At 40.8% G+C, this 25921-nt stretch overlaps 1 protein-coding gene and 1 non-coding gene across 2 annotated transcripts; both read left to right on the top strand.

Annotated features, from left to right (window-relative positions):
• Positions 1-4916: 4916 nt before the first annotated feature.
• On the top strand, positions 4917-5038 carry LOC128585229 (small nucleolar RNA SNORA28). Its single transcript, XR_008379954.1, has one exon. It is a non-coding gene; the product is annotated as a small nucleolar RNA SNORA28 (small nucleolar RNA).
• Positions 5039-6173: 1135 nt separating this feature from the next.
• Positions 6174-24702, top strand: CCT4 (chaperonin containing TCP1 subunit 4). Its single transcript, XM_053589867.1, has 14 exons — positions 6174-6469; positions 10420-10472; positions 12419-12508; positions 13354-13462; positions 14489-14631; positions 17588-17709; positions 18108-18240; positions 20208-20347; positions 21892-21988; positions 22072-22182; positions 22269-22399; positions 22500-22734; positions 24168-24281; positions 24496-24702. Exons 1-14 carry the CDS (start codon positions 6343-6345, stop codon positions 24508-24510), a joined length of 1620 nt encoding a protein of 539 aa, XP_053445842.1. The 5' UTR covers positions 6174-6342; the 3' UTR covers positions 24511-24702.
• The last annotated feature ends 1219 nt before the right edge of the window (positions 24703-25921 follow it).

Here is a 25921-nt window from a genome sequence, read left to right as displayed (position 1 = left end):
TTCTTAATTGCCTCAGCCTCCCAAGTAGCTGGGACTACAGGCATATGCCACAATGCCTGGCTATTTTTTGGTTGTACTTGTCATTGTTGTTTGGCAGGCCGGTCTGGATTTGAACCTGCCAGCTCTGGTGTATGTGGCTGGCACCTTAGCTGCTTGAGCTACAGGCGCCAAGCCAGACACACCCACTTATATGAAATGTCCAGGATAAGCAAATTCATAGAGACACAAAGTTAATTAATAATTGCCAGGGGCTGGAGGATGGGGAATGGGAAGTGACTGTTAATGAGTACAGGGTTTCTCTTCAGGGTGATAAAATATTCTGGAAGTTGGCTGGTTGTGGTGTCTCATGCCTGTAATTCTGGTACTTTGGGAGGCTGAGGCAGGTACATTGCTTGAGGTCAGGAGTTTGAGACCAGCATAACCAAGACTGACACCCATCTCTACTAAAAATAGAAAAATTAGCAGGACATCATGAGGTCCTGTAGTCCCAGCTACTCAGGAGGCTGAGGCAAGAGGACTGATTGCTTTGAGGTTGCTGTGAGCTATAATGATGCCACCACACTCTCCATCAAAAAAAAGCTGGCTCGGCACCTGTAGCACAGTGGTTATGGCATCAGCCAAATACACTGAGGCTGGCAGGTTCAAACCCAGCCTGGGCCAGCTAAACAACAATGACAGTTGCAACAAAAAAATAGCCAGGTGTTGTGGCGGGTGACTGTAGTCCCAGCTACTTGGGAGGCTGAGGCAAGAGAATCACTTAAGCCCAAGAGTTGGAGGTCGCTGTGAGCTATGACAGCACAGCACTCTACCGAGGGTGATGTAGTGAGACAGAAAAAAAAAAAAGCTTTCTCCTATAGAAAATTTTTGGTTTTTTAATTTTTTTTTTTTTTGAGACAGAGTCTCACTTTGTCACTCTCGGTAGAGTGCGCTGGTGTCACAGCTCACGGCAACCTCCAACTCTTGGGCTCTAGTGATTCTCTTGCCTCAACCTCCCAAGTAGCTGGGACTACAGGCACCCACCACAATGCCCGGGTATTTTTTAGAGATGGTGGGTCTTGTTCTTGCTCAGGCTGGTCTCAAATCTGTGAGCTTAGGCAATCCACCTGCCTTGGCCTCCCAGAGTGCTAGGATTACAAGCATAAGCCACCATGCCCAGCCTGTAGAAAATTTTAAACACATATAAAGTAAAAAGGGGTATAATGAGCTCCCAAGTCCCATCACCAGCTTCAGTAATTACTACTACATTGCCTATCTTGTTTCATCTGTATGTCCACGTAATTCCACCCCCTTTATTATTTTTAAGAATCCCAGATAACGTAGAAGTTTGTCTGTACATATTCCAGTATGTTTCTCTAAAAGACAAGACTTCTTTTTTCAAAAACCATAATAACATAATCCCAAATAAAGATTACAATTGCTTAATAATCATTAAATATCGGGCAGCGCCCATGGCTTAGTGGGTAGGGCACTGGACACATATACCGAGGCTGCTGGGTTCAAACCCAGCCCCGGCCAGCTACAACAACAACAAAAAAAATAGCTGGGTGTTGTGGTGGGTGCCTGTAGTCCCACCCTACTTGGGAGGGTGAGGCAAGAGAATCGCTTAAGCCCAAAGAGTTTGAGGTTTCTGTGAGCTGTGATGCCCTAGCACTCTACCCAGGGTGACAGCTTGAGACTGTCTCAAAAAAAAAAAAATCATTAAATATCAATTCAAATTTCCAATTGTCTCATAAACATGTTTTTAACTGTCTGAATATTTCAATAAATAGTTGGTTAACCAGCAAAGGGTAATTAGTTAATGTCTCTACTGATTTTCTTTTTTAAAGAGATGGGGTCTCTATTTTTCCCAGGCTGGAGAAAAATTGTGATTGTGATTCAAAGGTACATTCATAGCTCACTGCAGCCTTGAAATCCTGGGCTCAAGGGTTGCTCCTGCCTCAGGCTCCTAAGAGGTCTATTGAATTTTTCCGTTCTGTCATTACATTCTTTACCTGAAGAGTTTCTTTTTTTTTTCTTTTTGAGACAGAGCCTCAAGCTATGTCCTGGGTAGAGTGCTGTGACATCATAGCTCACAGCAACCTCCAACTCCTGGGCTTAAGCGATTCTCTTGCCTCAGCCTCCTGAGTAACTGGGACTATAAGTGCCCACCCCAACGCCTGGCTATTTTTTGGTTGTAGTTGTCATTTTTTGGCAGGCCCAGGCCAGATTCGAACCCACCAGTTCTGGTGTATGTGGCTGGAGCCTTAGCCGTTTGAGCTACAGGTGCCACCCCAGAGTTTCAGATTGCTATTTCTTTTTCTTTTTTTTTTTTTTTGTAGAGACAGAGTCTCATTTTACTGCCCTCGGTAGAGTGCCGTGGTGTCACACAGCTCACAGCAACCTCCAGCTCTTGGGCTTACGCGATTCTCCTGCCTCAGCCTCCCCAGCAGCTGGGACTACAGGCGCCCGCCACAACACCCGGCTATTTTTTTGTTGTTGTTGTTGCAGTTTGGCCGGGGCCGGGTTTGAACCCACCACCCTCGGCATATGGGGCCGGCGCCCTACTCACTGAGCCACAGGCGCCACCCTGATTGCTATTTCTTATAGTTTCTATTTCTTTCTTTCTTTTTTTTTTTTTAGAGACAGAGTCTCACTTTATGGCCTTCGGTAGAGTATCGTGGCATCACACAGCTCACAGCAACCTCCAACACCTGGGCTTAGGCAATTCTTTTGCCTCAGCCTCCCTAGTAGCTGGGACTACAGGCGCCCACCACAATGCCTGGCTATTTTTTTGTTGCAGTTCGGCAGGGCGGGTTTGAACCTGCTACCCTTGGTATATGGGGCCGGCGCCCTACTCACTGAACCACAGGCGCCGCCCCAAGGAAGACATTCTTAATAAAACCTTAGAGTTATGTGAAATCCTAAAGAAAAGGACACTATAAGAAAGAAATATTGGAGATATGTTGGAAATATCCTCCAAGCAAACACAGCACAGAAAGTACCTACCCACAAATGCACAGCAATAACACCATCCAGAAGAACTTAAATGCTTTTGTTTAAGGGAATTTAACACAGGAACTTAAAACTAGAGTAGTGATTCCCTTTGCTGGTGGTATTAAATATGCATATCACAGGTATTGCTTTTTAATAAGAACTGTGATGCTCCTTGGTGTGCTGCTATTCCAATTAGCTCTAAGTAATTTGATTCTTTTTTTTTTTGACAGTCTCAAGTTGTCGCCATGGTTAGAGTGCCATCATAGCTCACAGCAACCTCCAACTCGGGCACAAGTGATCCTCTTGCCTCAGTTTTTCTATTTTTTAGTAGAGATGGGGGACTTTCTTTTGCTCAGTCTGGTCTCGAACTCATGAACTCAAGCAATCCACCCACCTCGGCCTCCCAGAGTGCTAGGATTATAGGCATGATCCACTGTACCGGCCTAATTTGATTCTTTTAGTGCAAAGTAATTGGGAGCTAGGGAAAGGGAGGGCAAAATCCCTAAAAGAATTTTTCTTTTTTTGAGACAGAGTCTTACTATGTCACCCTCAGTAGAGTGCTGTGGCGTTATAGCTCACAGCAATCTCAAACTCTTGGGCTTAAGTGATTCTCTTGTCTCAGCCTCCCAAAGTAGGTGGGAACACAAGCACCCGCCACAATGACCAGCTATTTTTTTTTTTTTTGTCGCAGTTGTCATTGTTGTTTAGCTGGCCCGGGCTGGGTTTGAACCTGCCAGCCTCGGGGTATGTGGCTGGCACCCTACCCACTGACCTACGGGAGCTCCCAACCAAAAAGAAATTTTTATAGTTTTACTGATATTTAATCTCTGAGCATCAACCCCTCTGTAAATGGTATATTGTATCAGGATTTGTAGCAGTAATGATTGCAGGCCACTTACTTGTCATGGAAATGAGATAACTGAAGGTATGGTTCAGTAGGCAGGGAATGCAACTATTAATCATAATTGTTATGTGACACTCAGTGTCTTGCTATCACTGTAATCAACTAATGCCAAAATAATAGCTTTGTAATACAATCACATATCAAGGAAAAAAAACCCAAACTCCTCTTGACCACAAGATAAACTTCAAACAATTGTTCTTCAACCTACCTCAGGCATCTATCACTTTGCGGGTGTGGTGCTCAATAATTATTTGTGACTGAGTATTGAGTGAACCTCACCTGCATAAACTTCCTCATTCAGATGTAGTGGTGATGAAGCCCAGCAGTATAGCTAACTACTTCTGCAGTCCTTGTTCTGTATTGGAATACTGCTTCTATTACATATCTACTTTCCAGTTTACCTGGGGCTTCAGTTCCTTTATATCTGTGGTTCTCAACCTTCGACCCTTTAATACAGTTCCTCATGTTATGGGGACCCCCAACCGTAAAATTATTTCACTGACAAAAATAATTTTGTGGTTGGGGGTCACCACAACACCAGGAAATGTTATTAAAGGGTTGCGGCATTAGGAAGGTTGAGAACCACTGCTTTATATCCTTAGTAAACGTAATGGCACTTATTTCATAGGATTATTGTGGGGGATCAAATCAGAACAGACATGTAAAGATTTAGTTGTGCTTAGCAGGTAACTGAATTAAATAATCATCATTATAATGTTTATGTTCCTTAATGTTACCAGCCACTGTTCACCTGAACCACCATTTCATGCAGGGCGCTGCTGGTCAGACCCTAACAAGGCCAGATGAGCCTACCAAGGCCTACTGTCATAGATAAGCTGGGGAACAAGGACCTAAGGCACTCTGTACACTCAGTGAAGTGTTAACTAACTATAAATTTAAACTGGAATACAAATGCTTTGAAGATACAACCACCTCAAGACAGGAAGATAGTGAGTCACTTTGTAATCTGAGGGGGAATCTGACCTGTACTGCGATGAGCAATAACATTGCTGATGTTTACTTTTAACTGTAAGAATAAAAGGTAACTGTGGCAGATGGTCAAAAGTGTCTGACACAATTTGAGCTTGCTATAGCAAGAAAGTCTAACCTATTCCAGTGTTCTCTCTTTGTGGGATAAGCCATTATATAGACTTTAACAGTGGGGGAAAAAAAGAATAAAAGGTAACAGGGAAAAGGGGGCAAAGCAGTTCTTTGGGGGAGATAGCCTCACTGCTCTCCAGAATCGCTGGCTTTTCTGTAAATAAAAGTGAAACTGTCAGGCTGGGTGCGATGGCTCAGGCTTGTAATCCAAGTACTTCTAGTACTTCGGAAGGTTGAGGCTGGTGGATTGCCTGAGCTCAAAGGTTTGAGATCAACCTGAGCCAGAGCGAGATCCCGTCTCTAAAAAAATAGCTGGGCGTTGTGGCAGGCGCCTGTAGTCCCTGCTACTCGGGAGGCTGAGGCAAGAGAATTGCTCACGTCCAAGAGTTGGAGGTTGCTGTGAACTGTGACGCCATGGCAAGAGAGAGTGTCTCAAAACAACAACAAAAAAAGTGAAACTGACGTTCTCACCTCTGCTTCTCTATTGATTGGCTTGGGTAACAAGAAGAGAGAGTCCTTGGTTTGGCAGTGGCTATGTTATTTAGGAGAGACTTGTATAAAATAAGCGAATTGTAGTAACTAGACTAGACAAACAGTTCTCTAAAACTTTAGGATTCTCTGGCATTTAAACCTTTAAACCTCTACCACCTCGTGTCAATACGAGACAACCGACCTTAACAATTTAAAGCAAAGCTTCTACTCATCCAAAAATCTCTCCCTTTCGACTCCTTTCCAAAACGAATAAAATTACAAAAATAAATAAATAAATAAATAAAATTCAGGGCCAGGCGTGGTGGCTCACGCCTGTAATCCTAGCACTCTGGGAGGCCGAGGCGGGTGGAATGCCTTGAGCTCAGACGTTCGAGACCAGCCTGAGCCAGACACCCCCACAGCCTCCCGCCAATCTCTAAAAAAAAAAATTCAAGTTTATGCATCCAGGTACTGGCACCACCTAGCGGATGAGTCCAGCCAGAGTTAATAGGACCTTGCAGCTGTAAAGGGTGGAGTGAGGAGACGTGGGTGTCCCTAGAATCCGCCTTCAAAATCATGCGTTGTCACTGTTGCAGCACGTGAACGCGCCCCCCATCCCTGCGCGTCCCCTTCCCCAGCGCCCCGGGCCGCTAACCCTGCGAGCCCAGAGGGCCCGGGCTTAGCCACCTCACCCGGCGCGCGACGGGCAGCCCTCTACGTCATGCCGGCGCCGCGCCTCCAGGAAGGCCCCTTTCTCCACTTGCACCTCCTCTCGGCGCCGTTTTCTGGAAGGTTCGTGGTGGCACTGTGGACGCTTACCGTTACTGTGCGGCCGGCCAGAATCCGGGTCCATCCGTCCTCTCCGAGCCGCGGTGGAAGCAGCCAAGTTTGCCATGCCTGAGAACGTGGCACCCCGCAGCGGAGCTCCGGCTGGTGCTCCCGGTGGCCGCGGAAAGGGCGCCTATCAGGACCGCGACAAGCCAGCTCAGATCCGCTTCAGCAACATTTCTGCGGCCAAAGGTATCACTCCCAGGGCCTGTCCCGCGGCACTGCAGGGTGGTGCTCGGCACTTTCATCCTGATTATGGGGGGGTATGGCTCGTTTCCTGTTCTTCAGGCGATCTCTAGTCCTCCCAGGAGAAGCAGCTCTGTGGAGGGATCGTCTCTGTTTTCTAACCGGTGATTCCCAACATGGAGTATAGAGGAGGGCTGTGGACCTCCCTTATTCTGGATGTTAGTTTCCCATACTTTTCATTTTGGGTTATGTGTTATTCTTTTCTTTGGAACCGAAAACCGTTCAGTCTGAAACGCTGATGATTGCAAGCAGCGGTTTCTTGAGAGCTGACGCTTAAGAGTTGTCGCTTATTTACTTATCGGAGCTGGTAGAATGTTTACACAGTATTTCATACTTAAAATACTGCTTAAATAAATTCCTCTGGGCTCAGCCATTGAGACGAATTCAATAAACTCTCCACGTGTAATTTGGGTGAGGTCCATTGTATTGGGGTGCGGGGAACCGATTTATCTGTCCTGTTTGGCAGTAATTGTGGAAAGCAACATGACGCTTTTTTTTGTCCTTTTTGTGTGTCCACACACAAGCAAATCAAGAACCAAATAATTTGTCTTTGTAAAACAGTATGGCACATGACGGAAATCAAGAACCGAGTTTTCTCTACGTTGCTTCATGGCTTTGTGATGTTTAATCACTGCGCTAAGGATTCCTTGCCGCTGAAATTGAGGAAGACGTTTGCTTTTTAGAGTTGTGAGGATTAAGACGACTTCAGATAGAAAAATAAGGAAGGAAAAGTCAGAACAAGTTTAAAGATCTTGCTTGGGCGTTGAGCATAATGCGCATTCATTGGGTTGGAGAATAAAATATGTGCAGAAGAGGTGGGATTGGGAAAGTAGCTTGGGGCCAGAACATAAAGGGCCTGGCGTCCTGGAAGGCGTTTGGCTTAATCTCTTAGAGCTACAGACCATTTTTCAGTAGAATGAGGTACTAGGTAATTTACAGGGTTGCTGTGAGGATTGAATGAGAAAGTATGTAAAGATACATACATATAGAGTACTCCCTGCAAGTATTTGCGGTCATCAGCCCAAGAGACTGGGAACGTGATGATGCTAAGGTAGGTATTCTGGAGGGAGGGATGGCCAAAGAAAAGATAATAGTTTCTAATTTAGGCCTAATGAGTTGGAGAGATCACAGTGTCATTTTGGTAGATGTAGGAATCATTTGGAAGTTAAGGAGATGGTAGGCACCTGGAAACCAAGACTGAGTAGACAGTTGTCTGGGAGCATAGTTGAAGTTTAAGTTTATAAGATTAGCTTAAATTTAATGAGATGAAAGGATAAATTTTGGGACCATCTGTATGGCCAAGAGTATATAATATGATTGACTTTCAACAAACAAGGAAGATAAGAAATGGAAAATTTTACTTTAGTAACTTTTGAAATGACAGTGCATTAAGAATTCAAACAGCAGAGGAAGGTATACATCTAGGAAGGAAGGCTACCTATTTAGAGATAGGGCCTCCCTATGTTCTTCATGCTGGTGTTGAACACCTGTCCTCAAGCCATCACCCCACCTCAGCTTCCTAACGTGCTAGGATTGCAGGCATGAGCCACAATGCCTGGTCAGTTTTTATGTTGGTGTTATCAAAAAGAGCTAATAGTACTGTTTGTTGATGAACCCACACACGTGTAGTAGCAGTTTATTTAGTTGTTTTTCCTAATAAACCCAACCTCAGACTCGTGGGCTCAAGCGATTCTCCTTCCTCCGCCTCCCAAGTAGCTGGGACTACAGGCGCCCGGCTATTTTTTGGTTGCAGCGTCATTGTTGTTCGGGGGGCCAGGCTGGATTCGAGCCCACCAGCTCAGGTGTATGTGGCTGGCGCCTTAGCCGCCTAAGCTATATAATGGGCGCCAAGCCACATTAGTTTTAATATTATTCAACATGAATCATTTAACACTACTTTGTGCCACATGGTATGTTAAACTTCAGATGCTTCTAGAATTGTAAGAAGTCTAAATATTTATTTAGATAGTACCTTTCTGGAGTCTTCACATTAATAAACCTAAGCACATTTTTTTAAGTGAGTCTATCTTTTTTTTTTTTTGAGACAGAGCCTCAAGCTGTCGCCCTGGGTAGAGTGCTACGGCATCACAGCTCACAGCAACCTCAAACTCCTGGGCTCAAGCGATTCTCTCACCTCTGCCTCCCAAGTAGCTGGGACTACAGGCACCCGCCACAACGCCCGGGCTGTTTTTTGGTTGTAGTTGTCGTTGTTTGGCAGGCCCCCGGGCTGGATTTGAACCCGCCAGCTCAGGTGTATGTGGCTGGCACCTTAGCTGCTTGAGCCACAGGCGCCGAGCCAAAGTGAGTCTGTCTTACAGAGTCATGCCCGTTCAGGTCCACTAAAATTGCCTGAAAGTGTAATATTGAATAGATAATTAGGCACAGCGGACCAAATGTATAAAATAATCAAATCAGATATATTCTTAAATTATGTAAGATATATTCTCTTACATTCTTTAATGTAATGTGTTATTTACACACTGGAGGGAAGCATTGTGCTAGTTGTGGAGTTAGGCACAGTTCTGTGTGTGTGGTACTTGTTATGTAATAAAAGGGAAGATAATCTTTTTTTTTTTTTTTTTTTTTTTTTTTGAGACAGTCTTAACTGTGTTGCCCTTGGTAGAGTGCCATGGTGTCACACAGCTCATAGCAACCTCCAACTCTTGGGCTTACGCGGATTCTCTTGCCTCAGCCTCCCAAGTAGCTGGGACTACAGACACCGGCTACAACGTCTGACTATTTTTTTTATTGCAGTTGTCATTGTGTTTAGCAGGCCCAGGGTGGGTGCGAACCCACCTGCTTCAGTGTATGTGGCTGGTGCTCTAACCACTGAGCACAAGGGTCGATCGGGGAAGATAATCTTTTGTTCCTGAACTTGTTTGTCAAAGAAAAGGGAATCAAATACTGTTTTCACCAATTCTGATTTCTCTTACAAAATTATAAGTAAATTAATGAAATAAAAACATTCTCATGGATAATTAATAAAAATGTAACTCATAATCAGAATTTGTTCAATATTAGAATAATATAAATTTTAATAATTAAGACTATAACTTTGAAACTATGTATCCAGAAATATTTTCTAACATACTGATGATGACCAAGAGCAATGATTTGAGGCTTTTGTTTTGTGTTTCATTGGTTGGTTTTATCAAAAGGTATGTTGCTTTACGTCATTTTCATTGTGGATTGCTCTGTTGTCAGTGTCAGTGTTTGTTTGTTTGTTTGTTTGTTTTTTACTGGGGGCAGTCTATATACTACATTCATGTTAGTGAACAGATTCTTTAATCTCAGAGATAATGTTCTGAACAGTAAACAAATGGTGAATCATAAAGAGGTTGCATTCCTAATCTTAAATGCTTCAAAATCTGAGATGTTTGAAAACTCTGACATGCTCAAGAGAAATGCTCATTGAAGTATTTCAGATTTCAGCTTCTTTCAGGTTAGGATCCTCATCTGGTATAAAGCAAATACATATTCCAAAATCTGAAATTCAAAACACTTCATGTTTAAAGGAAAATTAAGATAAATTCTCAAAATGTGTTCTTCCAGGGGGAGAGCACAAATATAGCAACTGTAACCAAAAAGGTGAAGCATCCTATTAAAAGAAGTAAAATAATTACTGTTTCTAGTACATTATTAGACGCTGAATTTTCTTTAGTGGACACAGTGGTCTGTTATATATATACACCATATCTTCATAAAGACACAGTGACCATTGGAGAGGAGAAATTATTTAATTTTAGTAAGACTTGATTTTATGTGGCCCCAGCTTTTTAGGTGTGTGAGATGGGAGGATTGCTTGAGCCCGGGAGTTCGAGGCTAGCCTGAGCAATATAATGAGACCCATTTCTTTAAGAATCTTAATTTCTTTTTTAAATTTGCTCTGTTTACAGCGGTTGCTGATGCTATTAGAACAAGCCTTGGACCAAAAGGAATGGATAAAATGGTAAAAAGCTGAATCATAAAATTCTTATACTGCAAGATCTTGATGGGATGCTTAACGTGTGCTTACCCTAAACTGATAACTCTAGTCTTATCTGGAATGCCCAATTCGTAAATGGTATCTCTCTGCACATTTAGAGGAGGGAGAGATTACTTTGGAGTAAGCAACACTTTAACTATTAATAAAAGCATTTATTGTATAGGAAGTCCAAGCATTGTGACCATTTGTCCTGTTGTAGATCTGTGGGGAATAAAACAATATAGAGCATTGTCTGGATAATAAACAGATTGCTTTTTCCTCTTGATGTTCTAAAAAATCTATCCTTCCCAGTAATGCTTTTATTTTTGAGGATACCATTAAAACCATATTGATTATAAGAATTTTGTTCACCACACTGTCTTTGGGGGGCATCCATGGTAAAAAAAGTATGAGACTAGGAATGATAGAGATTCTTTTTTTTTTTTGGCCAGGGCTGGGTTTGAACCCACCATCTCTGGCATATGGGACCGGTGCCCTACTCCTTGAGCCACAGGCGCTGCCCTAGAGATTCTTTATATAAGCCTGCCTGCCTGTCTTCCCTCCCTCCTTCCTCTTTTTTTTTTTTTGAGACAGAGCCTCAAGCCCTGGGTAGAGTGCTGTGGCATCACAGCTCACAGTAACCTCCAACTCCTGGGCTTAAGCGATTCTCTTGTCTCTGCCTCTGAAGTAGCTGGGATTACGGGAGCCCACCACAATGCCTGGCTATTTATTGGTTGCAGTTGTCATTGTTTGGTGGGCCCAGGCTGGATTCAAACCCACCAGCTCAGGTGTATGTGGCTGGCGCCTTAGCCACTTGAGCCACAGGTGCAGAGCCTTTCTTTTCTTTTTTTTCCTCTGTTGTCCCAGGCTAGAGCGCCCTGGTGTCAGCCTAGCTCACTACAACCTCAAACTCTTGAGCTCAAGCAATCCTTCTGCCTCAGCTTCCACAGCAGCTGAAACTATAGGGGCCCGCCAGAACACCACAGCTAATTTTTCTATTTTTAGTAGAGATGGAATCTCATTCTCGTTCAGGCTGGTCTTGAATTCCTGAGCTCAAGGGAGCCTCCCTCCTTGGCCTCCCATGGTGCTGGGATTATAGGCCTGAGCCACTGTGCTAGGTCTAATTCTTAAACTGATTTCTTATTACTTTCTGTTAGTCTGCAAGATTCTTTGCAAATTTATTTTTTACAGTTTTTGGGCCGGGTCCGGGTTTGAACCCACCACCTCCTGGTATATGGGGTTGGTGCCCTACTCCTTGAGCCACAGGCGCCGCCCTCCTTTTTCTTTTTCTTTTTTTTTTTTTTTTGCAGCTTTTGGCCAGGGTGGGTTTGAACGCACCACCTCTGGTATATGGGGCCGGTGCCCTACTCCTTTGAGACACAGGCACTGCCTTTTTTTTTTTTTTTTTTTTTTTTTTTGAGACAGAGTCTCACTATGTTGCCCTCAGTAGGGTGTGGTGGCATCACAGCTCACAGCAACCTTAAACTCTTGGGGTCAAGTGATTCACTTGCCTCAGTCTCCCAAGTAGCTGGGACTACAGGCACCCACCATACTGCCTGGCTATTTTTTTGTTGCAGTTGTCATTGTTGCTTAGCTGGCCTGGGCTGGGTTTGAACCCGCCAGTCTCGGTGCATGTGACCGGTACAGTAACCACTGTACTATGGGCGCTGAGCCATTTTCTTTCTTTTTTTGATGTATAAATTCCTTCACTATTAAAATACACTAGAATAAAGCCTGTTTGTGTGTGTGTGAAGTTGGGTTGTTATTGCATATTGTTAAGTTACTTTACTAATGATGGAATAGAATTTAAAATTACATACTAAGTAAATAAATTAATTTCTTTACCATGAAGTATTTAAATTTAGTAGAACTCAACTATGTTAGGGTGTCACTTTAGGGTGTCATTTTAATATCGAAAAAATATTTTCTAGATTCAAGATGGGAAAGGTGATGTGACTATCACAAATGATGGGGCCACCATTCTGAAACAAATGCAGGTATTGCATCCAGCAGCCAGAATGGTAAGTACAATTTTAGGTGAGTTTTTAAGTGTATTTTATATTTGGTAAGTAGTTAAATTTGTTTATTTGATCATATAATACCGTTTAAGCATGGTGATTTTTTTTCTCTTTATGCTAAATAGGCATATTTTTAGGATACATTGTGTGCCTAGCATTGTGTCCTTTGGTACTGGGTAATAATAAAACATTGTACTTATCCACAGAAGTGTGCCATATAGTTGGGAAGTAGGAGCTAAAAACATAAATGGTACTTTTTTAGTACAGGCAATTACTTTTAATAGGTATTAAATGGAAGCAAACAAAATATTTTTGTGTGTAAAATTCGTACTGAAATTTGTTAAAAATAATTACCAGTTCATATGAGGATTAAGATGATGATTCTTGTGTTATATCATCATATTAGCAAAAACAGATGAATTAGAAGGAAATTTTTAATCTATTAACAAAGTCCCTTAGAATTATGTAACGGTGGCTTCTTAAGTGAATCAGATTATGCTTACATGAGGTCAGCTCAAACTTGGCCAAAGACCCTAAACTGATAACTCTAGTTTTATTGGAATGTCCCATCATAGCTTCCAAGTCTCTGAAACATTTTTCCTTTCTGACAGGAACTTTGAGTAGCTTGAGGAGAGTATTTACAACCCAGAAAGTTAACAAAAAGAGTTTATACTACAGCTATATCATCTTTGTTCTTAAATGAAATCTAAGGTAGATGACAAGTCAGAAGTCAAGCATTATATTGACTCTTCACATTCTGTGTTTGCTACTGATGTGATAATTTAAATTAGGTATTATTGGATTTTCACATTTCTCATTGAACTTGGCATGTTTGGTTGTTTACTTAGCTGGTGGAGCTGTCCAAGGCTCAAGATATAGAAGCAGGGGATGGCACTACATCAGTAGTCATCATTGCTGGCTCGCTCCTAGATTCTTGTACAAAGCTTCTTCAGAAAGGTAGGTAGGACATACTTTATTGGTGACTGAAGACAGAAGCTTTTTAAAAAGTTAGGAAAACCAAATTATTCTTAAGTAAAATGGGATTTAAGATTTAATTTGGAAAACTTAATCATCACTCCAGAATTTTTAGACTTTGCTCTGTTTATGCTGTAAATTCAGAAAAATACTTTCCCTTTGTTTCTGATTTTTGCCAGGTTTCTTTCTTTCTTTCTTTCCTTTTTTTTTTTTGTAGTTTTGAACCCGCCACCTCCGGCATATGGGACTGGCGCCCTGCCCCTTTGAGCCACAGGTGCCACCCTGCCAGGTTTCTTTTTGAGTGGAATTCAGTAGAATTTTGCTGTTCAAAAATAAATGGTGGTGGTAACACTAATCTTAAACTCTCAGCGAGTCTCTATCCCATAGAGAAATCGGTGTTCTTGCTTTGGTAAATAGTGTTTAATTGTACTAGTGATTCTCCAATCACTTAACCTATTTTACTATGTAGATTTGTGATATTTTGAAGAAAATGAAATTTGGTTGCAATCTTTAGCATCACATGAGTATGGTATTTTTTTTGAGACAGCATCACTCTGTTGCTCTGAGTAGAGTACTATGGCATCATAGCTCACAGCAACTCAAACTCTTAGGCTCAAGTTTTCTTTTTGCCTTAGCCTCCCAAGAAGCTGGGACTACAGGCACCCACCACAATGCCTGGCTAGTTTTTTGTTTGTTTGTTTGTTTTTCCTATTTATAGTAGAGATGGGGGTCTTGCTCTTGCTCAGGCTGGTCTCAGACTCTCAGCTCAAGCAGTCCACCTGCCTTAGCTTCTCTAAACTCTAGGATTATAGGTGTGAGCCACTACATAGCTTGATCTGTTTTAAATAGTAGTAAATCATTAGCCAGAATTAGCAATTAAGGTTATTTAAGACACTGTATTTAAAACTGAGGCATAAATTTGTGACTGCTTTGATGTTTTAATGAGTAGAGAAGTTTTAAGTCGTGTCAAACATTATAATTAAATAACTAGACTTTCACAAATGACAGGGATTCATCCTACCATCATTTCCGAGTCATTCCAGAAGGCCTTGGAAAAGGGTATTGAAATCTTGAATGACATGTCTCGACCTGTGGAACTCAGTGACAGAGAAACTTTGTTAAATAGTGCAACCACTTCATTGAACTCCAAGGTGAGATAAACACTAAAGATAGTTGTCAAATTTAAGATGTTAACTCTGTGATTCTTGGTGCCATGCAGTACATAAATGTTAGTTTCAAGAGTGACTGGATTAACTAAAGTAATTAATGTGGTTGAATTGGTTTAAGTAAAAAATTGGTATGAGAAGGTATGAAGTGATCTATGAACACAGGAGTTAGCAATATTTAAAATGCACCAAAAATTTGGTATAAAGTGATCTATGAACAAAGAAGTTACAGTATTTAAAATGCACCATATGGGCGGCGCCTGTGGCTCAGTCAAGTGAGGCGCCGGCCCCATGTACCGAGGGTGGCGGGTTCAAACCCGGCCCCGGCCAAACTGCAACCAAAAAATAGCCGGGCGTTGTGGCGGGCGCCTGTAGTCCCAGCTACTCGGGAGGCTGAGGCAAGAGAATCACTTAAACCCAGGAGTTGGAGGTTGCTGTGAGCTGGGTGAGGCCACAGCACTCTACCGAGGGTCATAAAGTGAGACTCTGTCTCTACAAAAAAAAAAAAAAAAATGCACCATATCCACCTCGTTTTTCATTTAATGCATTTTGACATGATTTTGATAAATACCTCACTTTGCCTATTAGAACCCTTTCCATCTCTCAAATCAGAAAATGGCTGTACTAGAGCATATTCTTAGTAAAGTATCTCAAGAATAGAAGAAGAAGTATCCAATGTACTCAGCCCTACTATGAAACTAATTTATGGCTTTCATATGAAAGCTGTAATCCAGTTATAACCTAAGAATATGGGGAAGGGGGAGGATGGGCGGAGGGAGGGTGATTGGTGGTATTACACCTACGGTGCATCTTACAAGGGTACATGTGAAACTTACCAAATGTAGACTATAAATGTCTTAATAACTAAGAAAATGCCTGGAAGGCTATGTTAACCAGTGTGATGAAAATATGTCAAATGGTATATAAAACCAGTGTGTGGTGCCCCATGATCGCATTAATGTACACAGCTATGATTTAATTAAAAAAAAAAAAAAGGAAGAAAAAAAGAAAACGGCTGTAGAATTTCTGGCAGTGTAGCTATTTTTTTTTTTTTTAACAATTCTGTTTATTTTATGTATTTATATTATTTATTTATTTATTTATTTATTTTTTTTTTTTTTTTTGCGGTTTTTGGCCGGGGCCGGGTTTGAACATGCCACCTCTGGTATATGGGGCTGGTGCCCTACTCCTTGAGCCACAGGCACTGCCCAGTGTAGCTATTTTTTATTAAATACTCAACTGTTGTAAGCATTGTGATAAAGTTTTTTTGTTTGTTTGGTTTGTTTTTTTTTTTTGCAGTTCTTACAGTTTTTGGCCGGGGCTGGGTTTGGACCTGCCACCTCCGGCATATGGGGCCGGCGCCCTACTCCTTTGAGCCTCAGGCACCGCCACATTGTGATAAAGTTTTTTACATTTATTATCTTATTCAAAGCTTTCAAATAAGTAGTTGTATCCCCATTTCGTAAATGAGGAAAATAATCTAGAGAGGTAAAGTAAGTTAAGCAAGGGTCATTAGTATGAGAAAGAGCTGAGATTTGAATGTAGCACAGGCATGTGTATTTATGGACCATCTCTTAAAATAATATGGTGCTTATTTTTTTAGTCCAGTAGTTCTAATAACAACATACATAACATAAAGTTACATTATTACAATAGGAGTGCTTTTTTTAGTTATTGAAGTGGTGATGCACTTCTGAATTTCATGGACACTCATGTCACCTGTTCTCTGTTGTGTCACACCCCCCCATACTTTTTCCTTTTCTTTTCATCAGTGTTAAATTCGTATAGTACTTTTGAATGTTAAGTAGAGGGTTAGAAGGTATAAAGGACACTAAGTGATACTGTTGAATATCCCCAGAACTAATACAGTATAGTGTAATTGTTATGAGCATTAGTCATAGAGTCTAGACTGTGTGCGATCAGTGCTGGCTGTGTTATTTGGGCGAATGATAACCTCTCAGTTTCAATTTCTCCATCTGAAGATTGAATAAGTTAACAAATGTAAAAGTGCTAAGACCATTGTCTGGCATGTATTGCTAAATATAGCAATTAGACTCGGCACCTGTAGCTGAGAGGCTTGGGTGCCAGCCACATATACCAGAGCTGGCGGGTTTGAATCCAGCCCGGGCTTGCCAAAAAACAATGTCAATTGCAACCAAAAAATGGCCAGGCATTGTGGCGGGTGCCTATGGTCCCAGCTACTTGGGAGACTGAGGCAAGAGAATCGCTTAAGCCCGAGAATTTGTGGTTGCCATGAGCTGTGACGGCCATAGCACTCTACCCAGGGCAAGCTATTGAGACTGTCTCAAAAAAAATAAATAAAAATCTAGCAATTAGCTATTTTCATCAGCTCCTTATTATCACTTGATTATTCATTCATATTTAGACATTTCCAACTAGTGGTAGCACCTAATAAAAGCAAAGAAGCAAGCATATACTTTTTTTTTTTGGAGACCATGTCAGTCACCTGGGGTTGAAGGCTATGGGAATCATAACTCACAGCAACCTCAAACTCTTGAGCTAAGTGATTCTCCTGCCTGAGTCTCCCACGTAGCTGGGACTACAGGCACCTGCTACAATGCCTGGCTAGTTTTTCTGTTTTTAGTAGAGACAAGGTCTCTACTAAAGCTCTTGCTCAGGCTGGTCTTGAACTCCTGAGCTCAGGCAATCCACCTGACTCAGTCTCTCGGAGTGTTAGGATTATAGGCATAAAACATTGCACCCGGCTAAGCATATATACTTTTATTGTGTATTCCTCGGAACTGGCAACCTCAGTGGAAAAGGCATCTTGTGTGGAATGTTTGCTCATATATTTCTCTTTTCCTACTATTGCCCTGTCCAAATAAAGTAATTAGAGCCTCTTTGTAATATCTGTGCCATTGAAGAATTAAGACTTTATTCCTATTGTGAAAGTAACTTCCTTTTTTTTAAATAATTCTAGGTTGTCTCTCAGTATTCAAGTCTGCTTTCTCCAATGAGTGTAAATGCAGTGATGAAAGTGATTGACCCAGCCACAGCCACTAGTGTAGATCTTAGAGATATTAAAATAGTTAAGAAGCTTGGGTAAGCATTTCTAATTATAACTTTGGTTAAAAATTTGAAAGTGGTTATAAACTATTGCCAAAAATAAAAGAGTTAAGTGAAAAATGCTGAGAGGAAAGTCCTCTTTTTTAAAGTTTTATTTTCATGAGAAAGATTCTTTTTTTTTTTTGGCCAGGGCTGGGTTTGAACCCACCACCTCTGGCATATGGGGCCGGCGCCCTACCCCTTTGAGCCACAGGCACCGCCCAAGATTCTTTTTTTTTAATAAGGTGGTAGTGAATCGAAGAATTCCAGGAATGGGACAGTAATAAATGTGAGGCTGAAGCACGTTACTGGACTGATGGATTTTAATCTGTTGGTAATGTGTAAATTCATAAATTTTCATTGCATTAACTGTGACCTGTTTTCTTTTTTCTTAGTGGGACAATTGATGACTGTGAATTGGTGGAAGGGCTGGTTCTCATCCAAAAGGTGGCAAATTCTGGCATAACCAGAGTTGAAAAGGCTAAGATTGGGCTTATTCAGTTTTGCTTATCTGCTCCCAAGACAGACGTAAGTAGAATTTTATTTTATTGTTTTTAAAGATGTCTTGGCCAGTATGGTGGCTCACACCTGTAATCCTAGCTCTGGGAGGCCAAGATAGAAGAATCACTTGAGCTCAGAAATTCAAGACCACCCTCAGGGCTAGACCCCATATCTACAAAAAAAAAAAAAAAAAAGTTTGCTCAGTGTGGTGACAACGCCTGTAGTCCTAGCTACTTGGGAGGCTGAGGCAGAAGGATTGTTTGAGCCCAGGAGTTTGAGTTGCAGTGGCTCTGTTTCCAAAAAAAAGATGGAGTCTCACTCAGTTGGCTAGGTTGGAGTGCAGTGGTACCATCATAGCTCACTGCAGCCTCTGCTACCTGGCCTCTAGCAGTGAAAATAATTTTATGGCTGGGGGTCACCACAACATGAGGAACTGTATTAAAGGGTTGCGGCATTAGGAAGGTTGAGAATCACTGCTCTAGAGTAACTGGGACTATAGGTACACACTTGGCTGATTTTTCTGTTTTTTTTTTTTTTTTGTAGAAGTGGGGACTCTGTATTCCCTAGGCTGGTTTTAAACTCCTGGCCTCAAGCAAGCCTCCTCCCTTGACTTCCCACAGTGCTGGGATTATAGACATCGACCACAGAGCCTGGCTCAGATATACATATTTCTTCATTAAAATAAAGATGACAGATGTTCATACTAGTGGTTAAAAGAATAGATTTCAAAAGAATTAGTAAAATAGACACAAAAATAGAAATTGTTGGTGTCCCAAGTTACAAACCTATAAAGAACTTGCTTATTAAGATAGTCCCATATCTATTGGGTATCATTGCCAATCTCTACAAGGGGTAGTTGTCATTCTCTCTCAGACTTGCTCTCATTTTAGATTCTGATAGCATTATGTAAGGCTTTCTGTTTAGTAGTTTGTATCTCAAAACTTTGGTCCAGATGGGCGCGGTGGCTCACACCAGTAATCCCAGCACTATGGGAGGCTGAACTGAGAGAATTGCTTGAGCTCAGGTGTTTGAGACTTGTCTGAGGGAGAGGCCTGAGTCTGAGATTGCAGTGAGCTATGATGCCATCACATTCTGCTCAGGGCATAGGGTGGGACTCTCAAAAAAAACAACAAGGAAATAAAAAGATAAAAATTACAAAAAAAAGAAAATTAAAAATAACTTTGGTCCAATAGAAATTATTAGCTGGTCACTAAGTACCTTTAGTCCCAGGTACTTGGGAGGGTAAGGCAGGAGGCTGTCTTGAGCCCAGGAGTTTGAGGTTGCAGCAAGCTGTGATGATGCTACTGGTGACAGAGTGACACTCTTTCTCAAAAAAAAGTTCTTTGTTTTTCATAGTAAATTTTTCCTTATCTTGGCATGGCACATATATAAAAAGCCTTAGAGTAAAAAGTACACAACTGAAGTTATTTCTGTAATAACTGTTTGACTTATATAAAAAAGATTGACATTCAGGAAATAGGATAATCATTTTTAGTTTTTTGATTATTAAAAGTATAGTTATAGGGCAGTGCCTGTGGCTCAGTGGGTAGGGTGCTGGCCCCATATACCAAGGGCAGAGGGTTCTAACCTGGCCCCAGCCAAAATGCAACAAAAACATAGCCAGGCGTTCTGGCAGGCACCTATAGTCCCAGCTACTCTGGAGGCTGAGGCAAGAGAATCGCTTAAGCCCAGGAGTTGGAGGTTGCTGTGAGCTGTGATACCACGGCATTCTACTGAGGGCGATAAAGTGAGACTCTGTCTCTTTAAAAAAAAAAAAAAAAGGTATATTTAACAATAATTTAAGGTAGTAGTGGATCTAGTTGAAAGTAAAAGACTCAGGTTCGGTATATATATCTTTTTTATACACGTCTATATAATTTATTACCTGACGTGATTTTGGTTGAATTTATACTGTACATAGTATTTTTACTTAACATGTCTTTTAAACTTAAAATCTCTTTCAGTGCAAATTATTATGTTCTTTTTCTAAACAGATGGATAATCAAATAGTGGTTTCTGACTATGCTCAGATGGACCGAGTGCTACGAGAAGAGAGAGCCTATATCTTAAACTTAGTGAAGCAAATTAAAAAAACAGGATGTAATGTCCTTCTCATACAGAAGTCTATTCTAAGGTATGAGGCTGTTTATTTTGTTAATCTTTTAAATTTTGGATCCTTCGTAGCTTTTTTTTGTTTGTTTGTTTGTTTGTTTGTTTTTGGCAGCAGAGTCTCACTCTGTTGCCCAAACTAGAGTGCTGTGGCGTCGATCTGGATCACAGCAACCTCAAACTCCTGGTCTCAAGTGATCCTCCTGCCTCAGTCCCCAAGTAGCTGGGACTGCAGGCACCACCCCCCTTATGCCTGGCTACTTTTTCTATTTTCAGTAGAGACAGGGTCTTGCTCTTCCTCAGGCTGGTCTTGAACTGAGCTCAAGTATCCTCTGTTCTTGGCCTCCCAGAGTACTAGGATTACAGACATGAGCCACTGCACAAGGCCACAAACTATCAGCAGAAGATGGTTTGGATCCATTGACCTCTAGGTTACGGGCTCAGCATGCTTCCGCTGAGCCACTCTTTCTAACTCTGCACTATCAGTTTTTTAAGAAACATTTGAGGTGGGTAAACTGCCAGAAGTCTAGACTCAGGTTACGTTGTGAGACATCTTTTTTTTTTAAATTTTTTAGTTATATTTCTTTTTGGTATATAATAGTTGTATATATTTATAAGGGCACACGGGATGTTTTGATACAAGTTATGTGATGTATATGAATCCAGTCTATATTATCTGGGTATCTATCACCTCATGCACGTATTATTTCTGTTAGGAACATCCCAGTTCCACTCTTTTAGTTATTTCAAAGCACATCATAAATTAATGATGGTCACTTTATTGTGCTATCAAGAGATTTCATTATCCTTTAATAAAAACTGGGTTATTTTCCCTCATGTTAATTAAATATGGGTTATGAGACCTGTTTTTAAAAAGCTGAGTTCTAAAATTAATTGCCTACTTAATAGAGCAATTATTTAGAGGCCCATGCAATTGATTGCCTTGACATTGATAGTCCATAGATGAAAAGAATTCTCCAAGGTTTGAAGAGGTCCCCCTTTTTTCTTCAATAGTTTATTCTAATAGGTAGACAGACACTCCATTGATATGCCAGAAAGTACTGTGGGTACTCATTTTATATGGAGTCCTTGATGGAGAATCAGAAGATTTGGTTCTAATCCCAAGCCATATAGTATCTACTAACCTTGAGTAAATTGTCCCCCAAACTCAGTTTCTTATCTGTAAAACAGGAATAGTAATATCCCTTCAGGTCATAGCGTAGTTAGAAGGATCATTCTAGATAATTAGCAGGAAAGTATAAATTTGTGGGGTCTAAATTAATCATAGTTCTAAATTTGTGAAGTATCAGTAAACTTTCAGTTACCAAGATGTGCTCATTTGCTAAGAAAAATGGTGACCTAATTAATTATCTTTTGTGTGTTTTACAAATAGTGTTGAGAGGATATATTTTAATAATGGAATTGAAATTAAATTTCCACTAGGATTGGAAATCTTTAAGAATTTTGAGTTCATAAACTTAGTAAACTAATATTTAAAGCATTTTCTTTCATAGATAATATGGGGCTTTTTAGCCTGGTGTTGACATAATCACTAATTTTCTGTTTTAGAGATGCTCTTAGTGATCTTGCATTACATTTTTTGAACAAAATGAAGATTATGGTGATTAAGGATATTGAAAGAGAAGACATTGAATTCATTTGTAAGGTAAAATATTAATATCTGTAATTGTAAAAAAATCTTAATAATCAAATAAGTATGGCCTAACTTGTGAATTTGACTATTTCTAGACAATTGGAACCAAACCAGTTGCTCATATTGACCAATTCACTGCTGACATGTTGGGCTCTGCTGAGTTAGCTGAGGAAGTCAATTTAAATGGTTCTGGCAAACTGCTCAAGGTAACAGTATTATAATTTAGCTTTTACTTCCCTATTTTTTTCCTTTTAACCCTTGAAATGCTTGATTTGGGATTTGTTTACTAAAGATTACAGGCTGTGCCAGTCCTGGAAAAACAGTTACAATTGTTGTTCGTGGCTCTAACAAACTGGTGATTGAAGAGGCTGAACGCTCCATTCATGACGCCCTATGTGTTATTCGCTGTTTAGTGAAGAAAAGGTAATGTAAATGCTATGTTATTAAGTAGCATTCTGAACATTAAAACTAATATATTTTAACTATTTTTAAGGTACGAGTAGTAAATTCTTATCTATTTCAGAGCCCTTATTGCAGGAGGTGGCGCTCCAGAAATAGAGTTGGCTCTCCGATTAACTGAATATTCACGAACATTGAGTGGTATGGAATCCTACTGCGTCCGTGCTTTTGCAGATGCTATGGAGGTCATTCCATCTACACTAGCTGAAAATGCTGGTCTGAATCCCATTTCTACAGTAACAGAACTAAGAAACCGGCATGCCCAAGGAGAAAAAACTACAGGCATTAATGTCCGAAAGGTAATAATTTTAATCTTCAGTTATTGCAGCATGTTTCGGTTAATTTAAAATTCAAAGGATTACAATCATTTTTTTCAATGAAAACTTTGTAATTAAAAGTAGCTTAATCTTGGGCGGCATCCTTACTTCAGTGGGTAGGCCGCTGGCCACATACACCCAGGCTGGAAGGTTTTTCCTCAGGCTGGTCGCAAACTCATGAGCTCAAGCTATCTACCTGCCTCAGCCTCCCAGAGTGCTAGGATTACAGGCATGAGCCACCATGCCTGGCATCACAAACTTTACTCTTTTTTTTTGTTTGTTTTGAGACAGTCTTACTTTGTCACCCTCTGTAGAGTGCTGTGGCATCATAGCTCAAAGTAACCTCAAACTCTTGGGCTTACGCAAGATTCTCTTGCTTCAATCTCTTGTGTAGCTGGGATTACAGCCTGCCACATTGCCTGGCTATTTTTAGAGATGGGTCTCACTCTTGTGCGCTCAATCCACCCACCTGGGCCTCGCAGAGTGCTAGGGTTACGGGCATGAGCCACTGCACCCAGCTGTCAACAAACTTTTTAAGCAGGAGGCTAAGGTGAAGAGTATTTTAAGGAGAGAAGACTGGAGGCAGGGATACCTGTTAGGGCTATCAGCAGTAATCCTGAAATAAAAGGGACTGGAGTTAGTGCAGTGAAGAATTTAAGGTGAGAAATGAGAGAGATGTAAAGGAAGAATAGAACAGAGTTGGTCAAATTCAGAATGAAAATTCAGAGATTATTTAAGCTTTACAGATTTCATGATTTTTAACTACTGTATTATAATCACCTACTTAGTTTTATGAGTATTTTTTATATAAATGATGGATAAAAGCTGATTTGGATTTAGGATTGGGATAATCCAGCATTAATTCTGGTTTTCCTTTTTTTTTTTTTTTTTGCAGTTTTTGGCCCGGCTAGGTTTGAACCTGCCACCTGCCACCTCCAGCATATGGGGCCCGTGCCCTACTCCTCTGAGCCATAGGCACTGCCTTGTTTTTTTTTGTTTTTTTTTTTTTTTTTTAGACAGAGGCTCAAGCTGTCCCCCTGGCTAGAGTGTAGAGTGCCATGGTATGTAGCTCATAGCAACCTCCAACTCTTGGGCTCAAGCAATCCTCTTGCCTCAGTTTTTCTATTTTTAGTAGAAAACAAGTTCTTGCTTTTCCTCAGGCTGGTCGCAAACTCATGAACTCAAGCTGTCTACCTGCCTCAGCCTCCCAGAGTGCTAGGATTACAGGCCCGGTTTTCCAAATTTTAATTGAAATACCATCTATCATGTAAGGAGAGCTTTGTAGCGTATCTTACTCTAAAGTGCCTAGACCAAGGGAAAACTAGGTTGGAAAGGCCTTGGGGCATTGTGGTGAGAATGTAGTTGTTGATGTGTATTAATTTCAAACATCAAAAGCAACTTGTGCTGATTTGCAGGGTGGAATTTCCAACATTTTGGAGGAGCTAGTTGTCCAGCCTCTGTTGGTTTCAGTCAGCGCTTTGACCCTAGCAACTGAAACTGTTCGGAGCATTCTGAAAATTGATGATGTGGTAAGTATATATAGGTTGCAGATTTCCCTGACAAATCAAAAAGGCATATATTTTTGAAGGTTTCTATTCTTGATAAATGTTTAATTATGAAGCTCATACTTAAGAGTTTTATCTTATTTGTAAAGATGAAGGAAATTGTATTAATTACCTTAAAACTAAATCTTCCCACCTTATGGTATCATGAGTTTTGAAACCTAAGTTTTTCTCTTACCAGGTAAACACACGATAATCTGGATAACCGGTTGACTGACACCAGTATGGCCATAGTTCTTCAGCTTGAGTGGAAGATGATTGTCTTGGTGGTCCTTGTTGTTTAGAAGATTGTTTCCTCTATCAATTCCCAAGCTTGGTCTTCCAGTTGTAATTTGTTTGAAATTGTATTAAAACAACTCAATGAAAATGTTAAATATTTGGTTTCAAAGGCAGATTAATTTATCCCCCCCACAAAAAAAAATTCATTTATTATTTGTGATACTTCTAAAAAACTTATATAACTTGGCCGGGTGCTATGGCTCACTCCTGTAATCCCAGCACTTGGGAGGCCGAGGTGGGTAGATTGTCTGAGCTCACAGGTTCAAGACTAGCCTGAGCCAGAGCGAGACCCCATCTCTAAAAATAGCCAGGCATTATGGCCAGCTCCTATAATCCCAGCTACTTGGGAGGCGGAAGCAAGAGAATATCGCTTCAACCCAAGAGTTTGAGGTCTGTGAGCTAGGACACTACAGAACTCTAGCAAGGGTGACCAAGTGAGACTCTCTTTAAAAAAAAAAAAAAAATATTATATAAGAAGTGTAGAAGAAATTAATTTACTTTTAATTGTTGACTTGTAGGTTAATCCTGGATTTTCCTTATTTTTAAATTTTTTAATTAATTAATTTTAGAGACAGTCTCTCTTGTTTGCCCTCGCTAGAGTGCTGTGGCATCAGCAGCTCATAGCAACCTCCAGTTCTTGGGCTCAGGCGATTCTCTTGTCTCAGCCTCCCAAGTGGCTGGGACCACAGGATTTTCCTCACTTTTTAATTTACCTAAGCCTCTATCCATTCCATTCTGGTTTTCTTTTTATAAACCAAGTATTTAGAAGAAAAGCGGCCAACATAAATACATTTGGCATAAAAACTATTGAAGTGTAGGATATATGCTGTTTTAAAAGTGGCACACAAAAATACAAAGTGAAAAATGAATGCCTCCCTTTATCTTACTATCTTAATCCCTTTCCCCAATAATAACTGCTACTGGTTAAATTCCTTTTACAAGTAAATGTGTGGGAAATCTTACATTAACAAAAGATATTCTTAGCTAATACATCTGATTTCAGTGGGTTAAAACGTCTGTTCTATAGACATTGTATTTTTTTGCAGTTTTTGACCAGGGCTGGGTTTGAACCCACCACCTCCAGTATATGGGGCTGGCGCCCTACCCCTTTGAGCCACAGGTGCTGCCCAACCTTGTACATTTTAAATGTTTCCTTCATAAAAGCTTTCATGCCTTTGACTAAAGGCCAGTTTAAAGTGAAACACAAGTGTGATCTACATAACCTGCTACTTCAAACACTGTCTCATTTATTTTACAAGGAGTGTTATTAAAAAACTTAAGCCTTTCGGAGTGGCACCTGTGGCTCAAGGAGTAGGGCGCTGGTCCCA

The sequence above is a fragment of the Nycticebus coucang genome, chromosome 4 (assembly GCF_027406575.1).
Source record: "Nycticebus coucang isolate mNycCou1 chromosome 4, mNycCou1.pri, whole genome shotgun sequence".
NCBI lineage: Eukaryota > Metazoa > Chordata > Mammalia > Primates > Lorisidae > Nycticebus > Nycticebus coucang.
The sequence above is the reverse complement of the archived record's forward strand: the minus strand, read 5'-3'. Positions and strand labels throughout refer to the sequence as shown.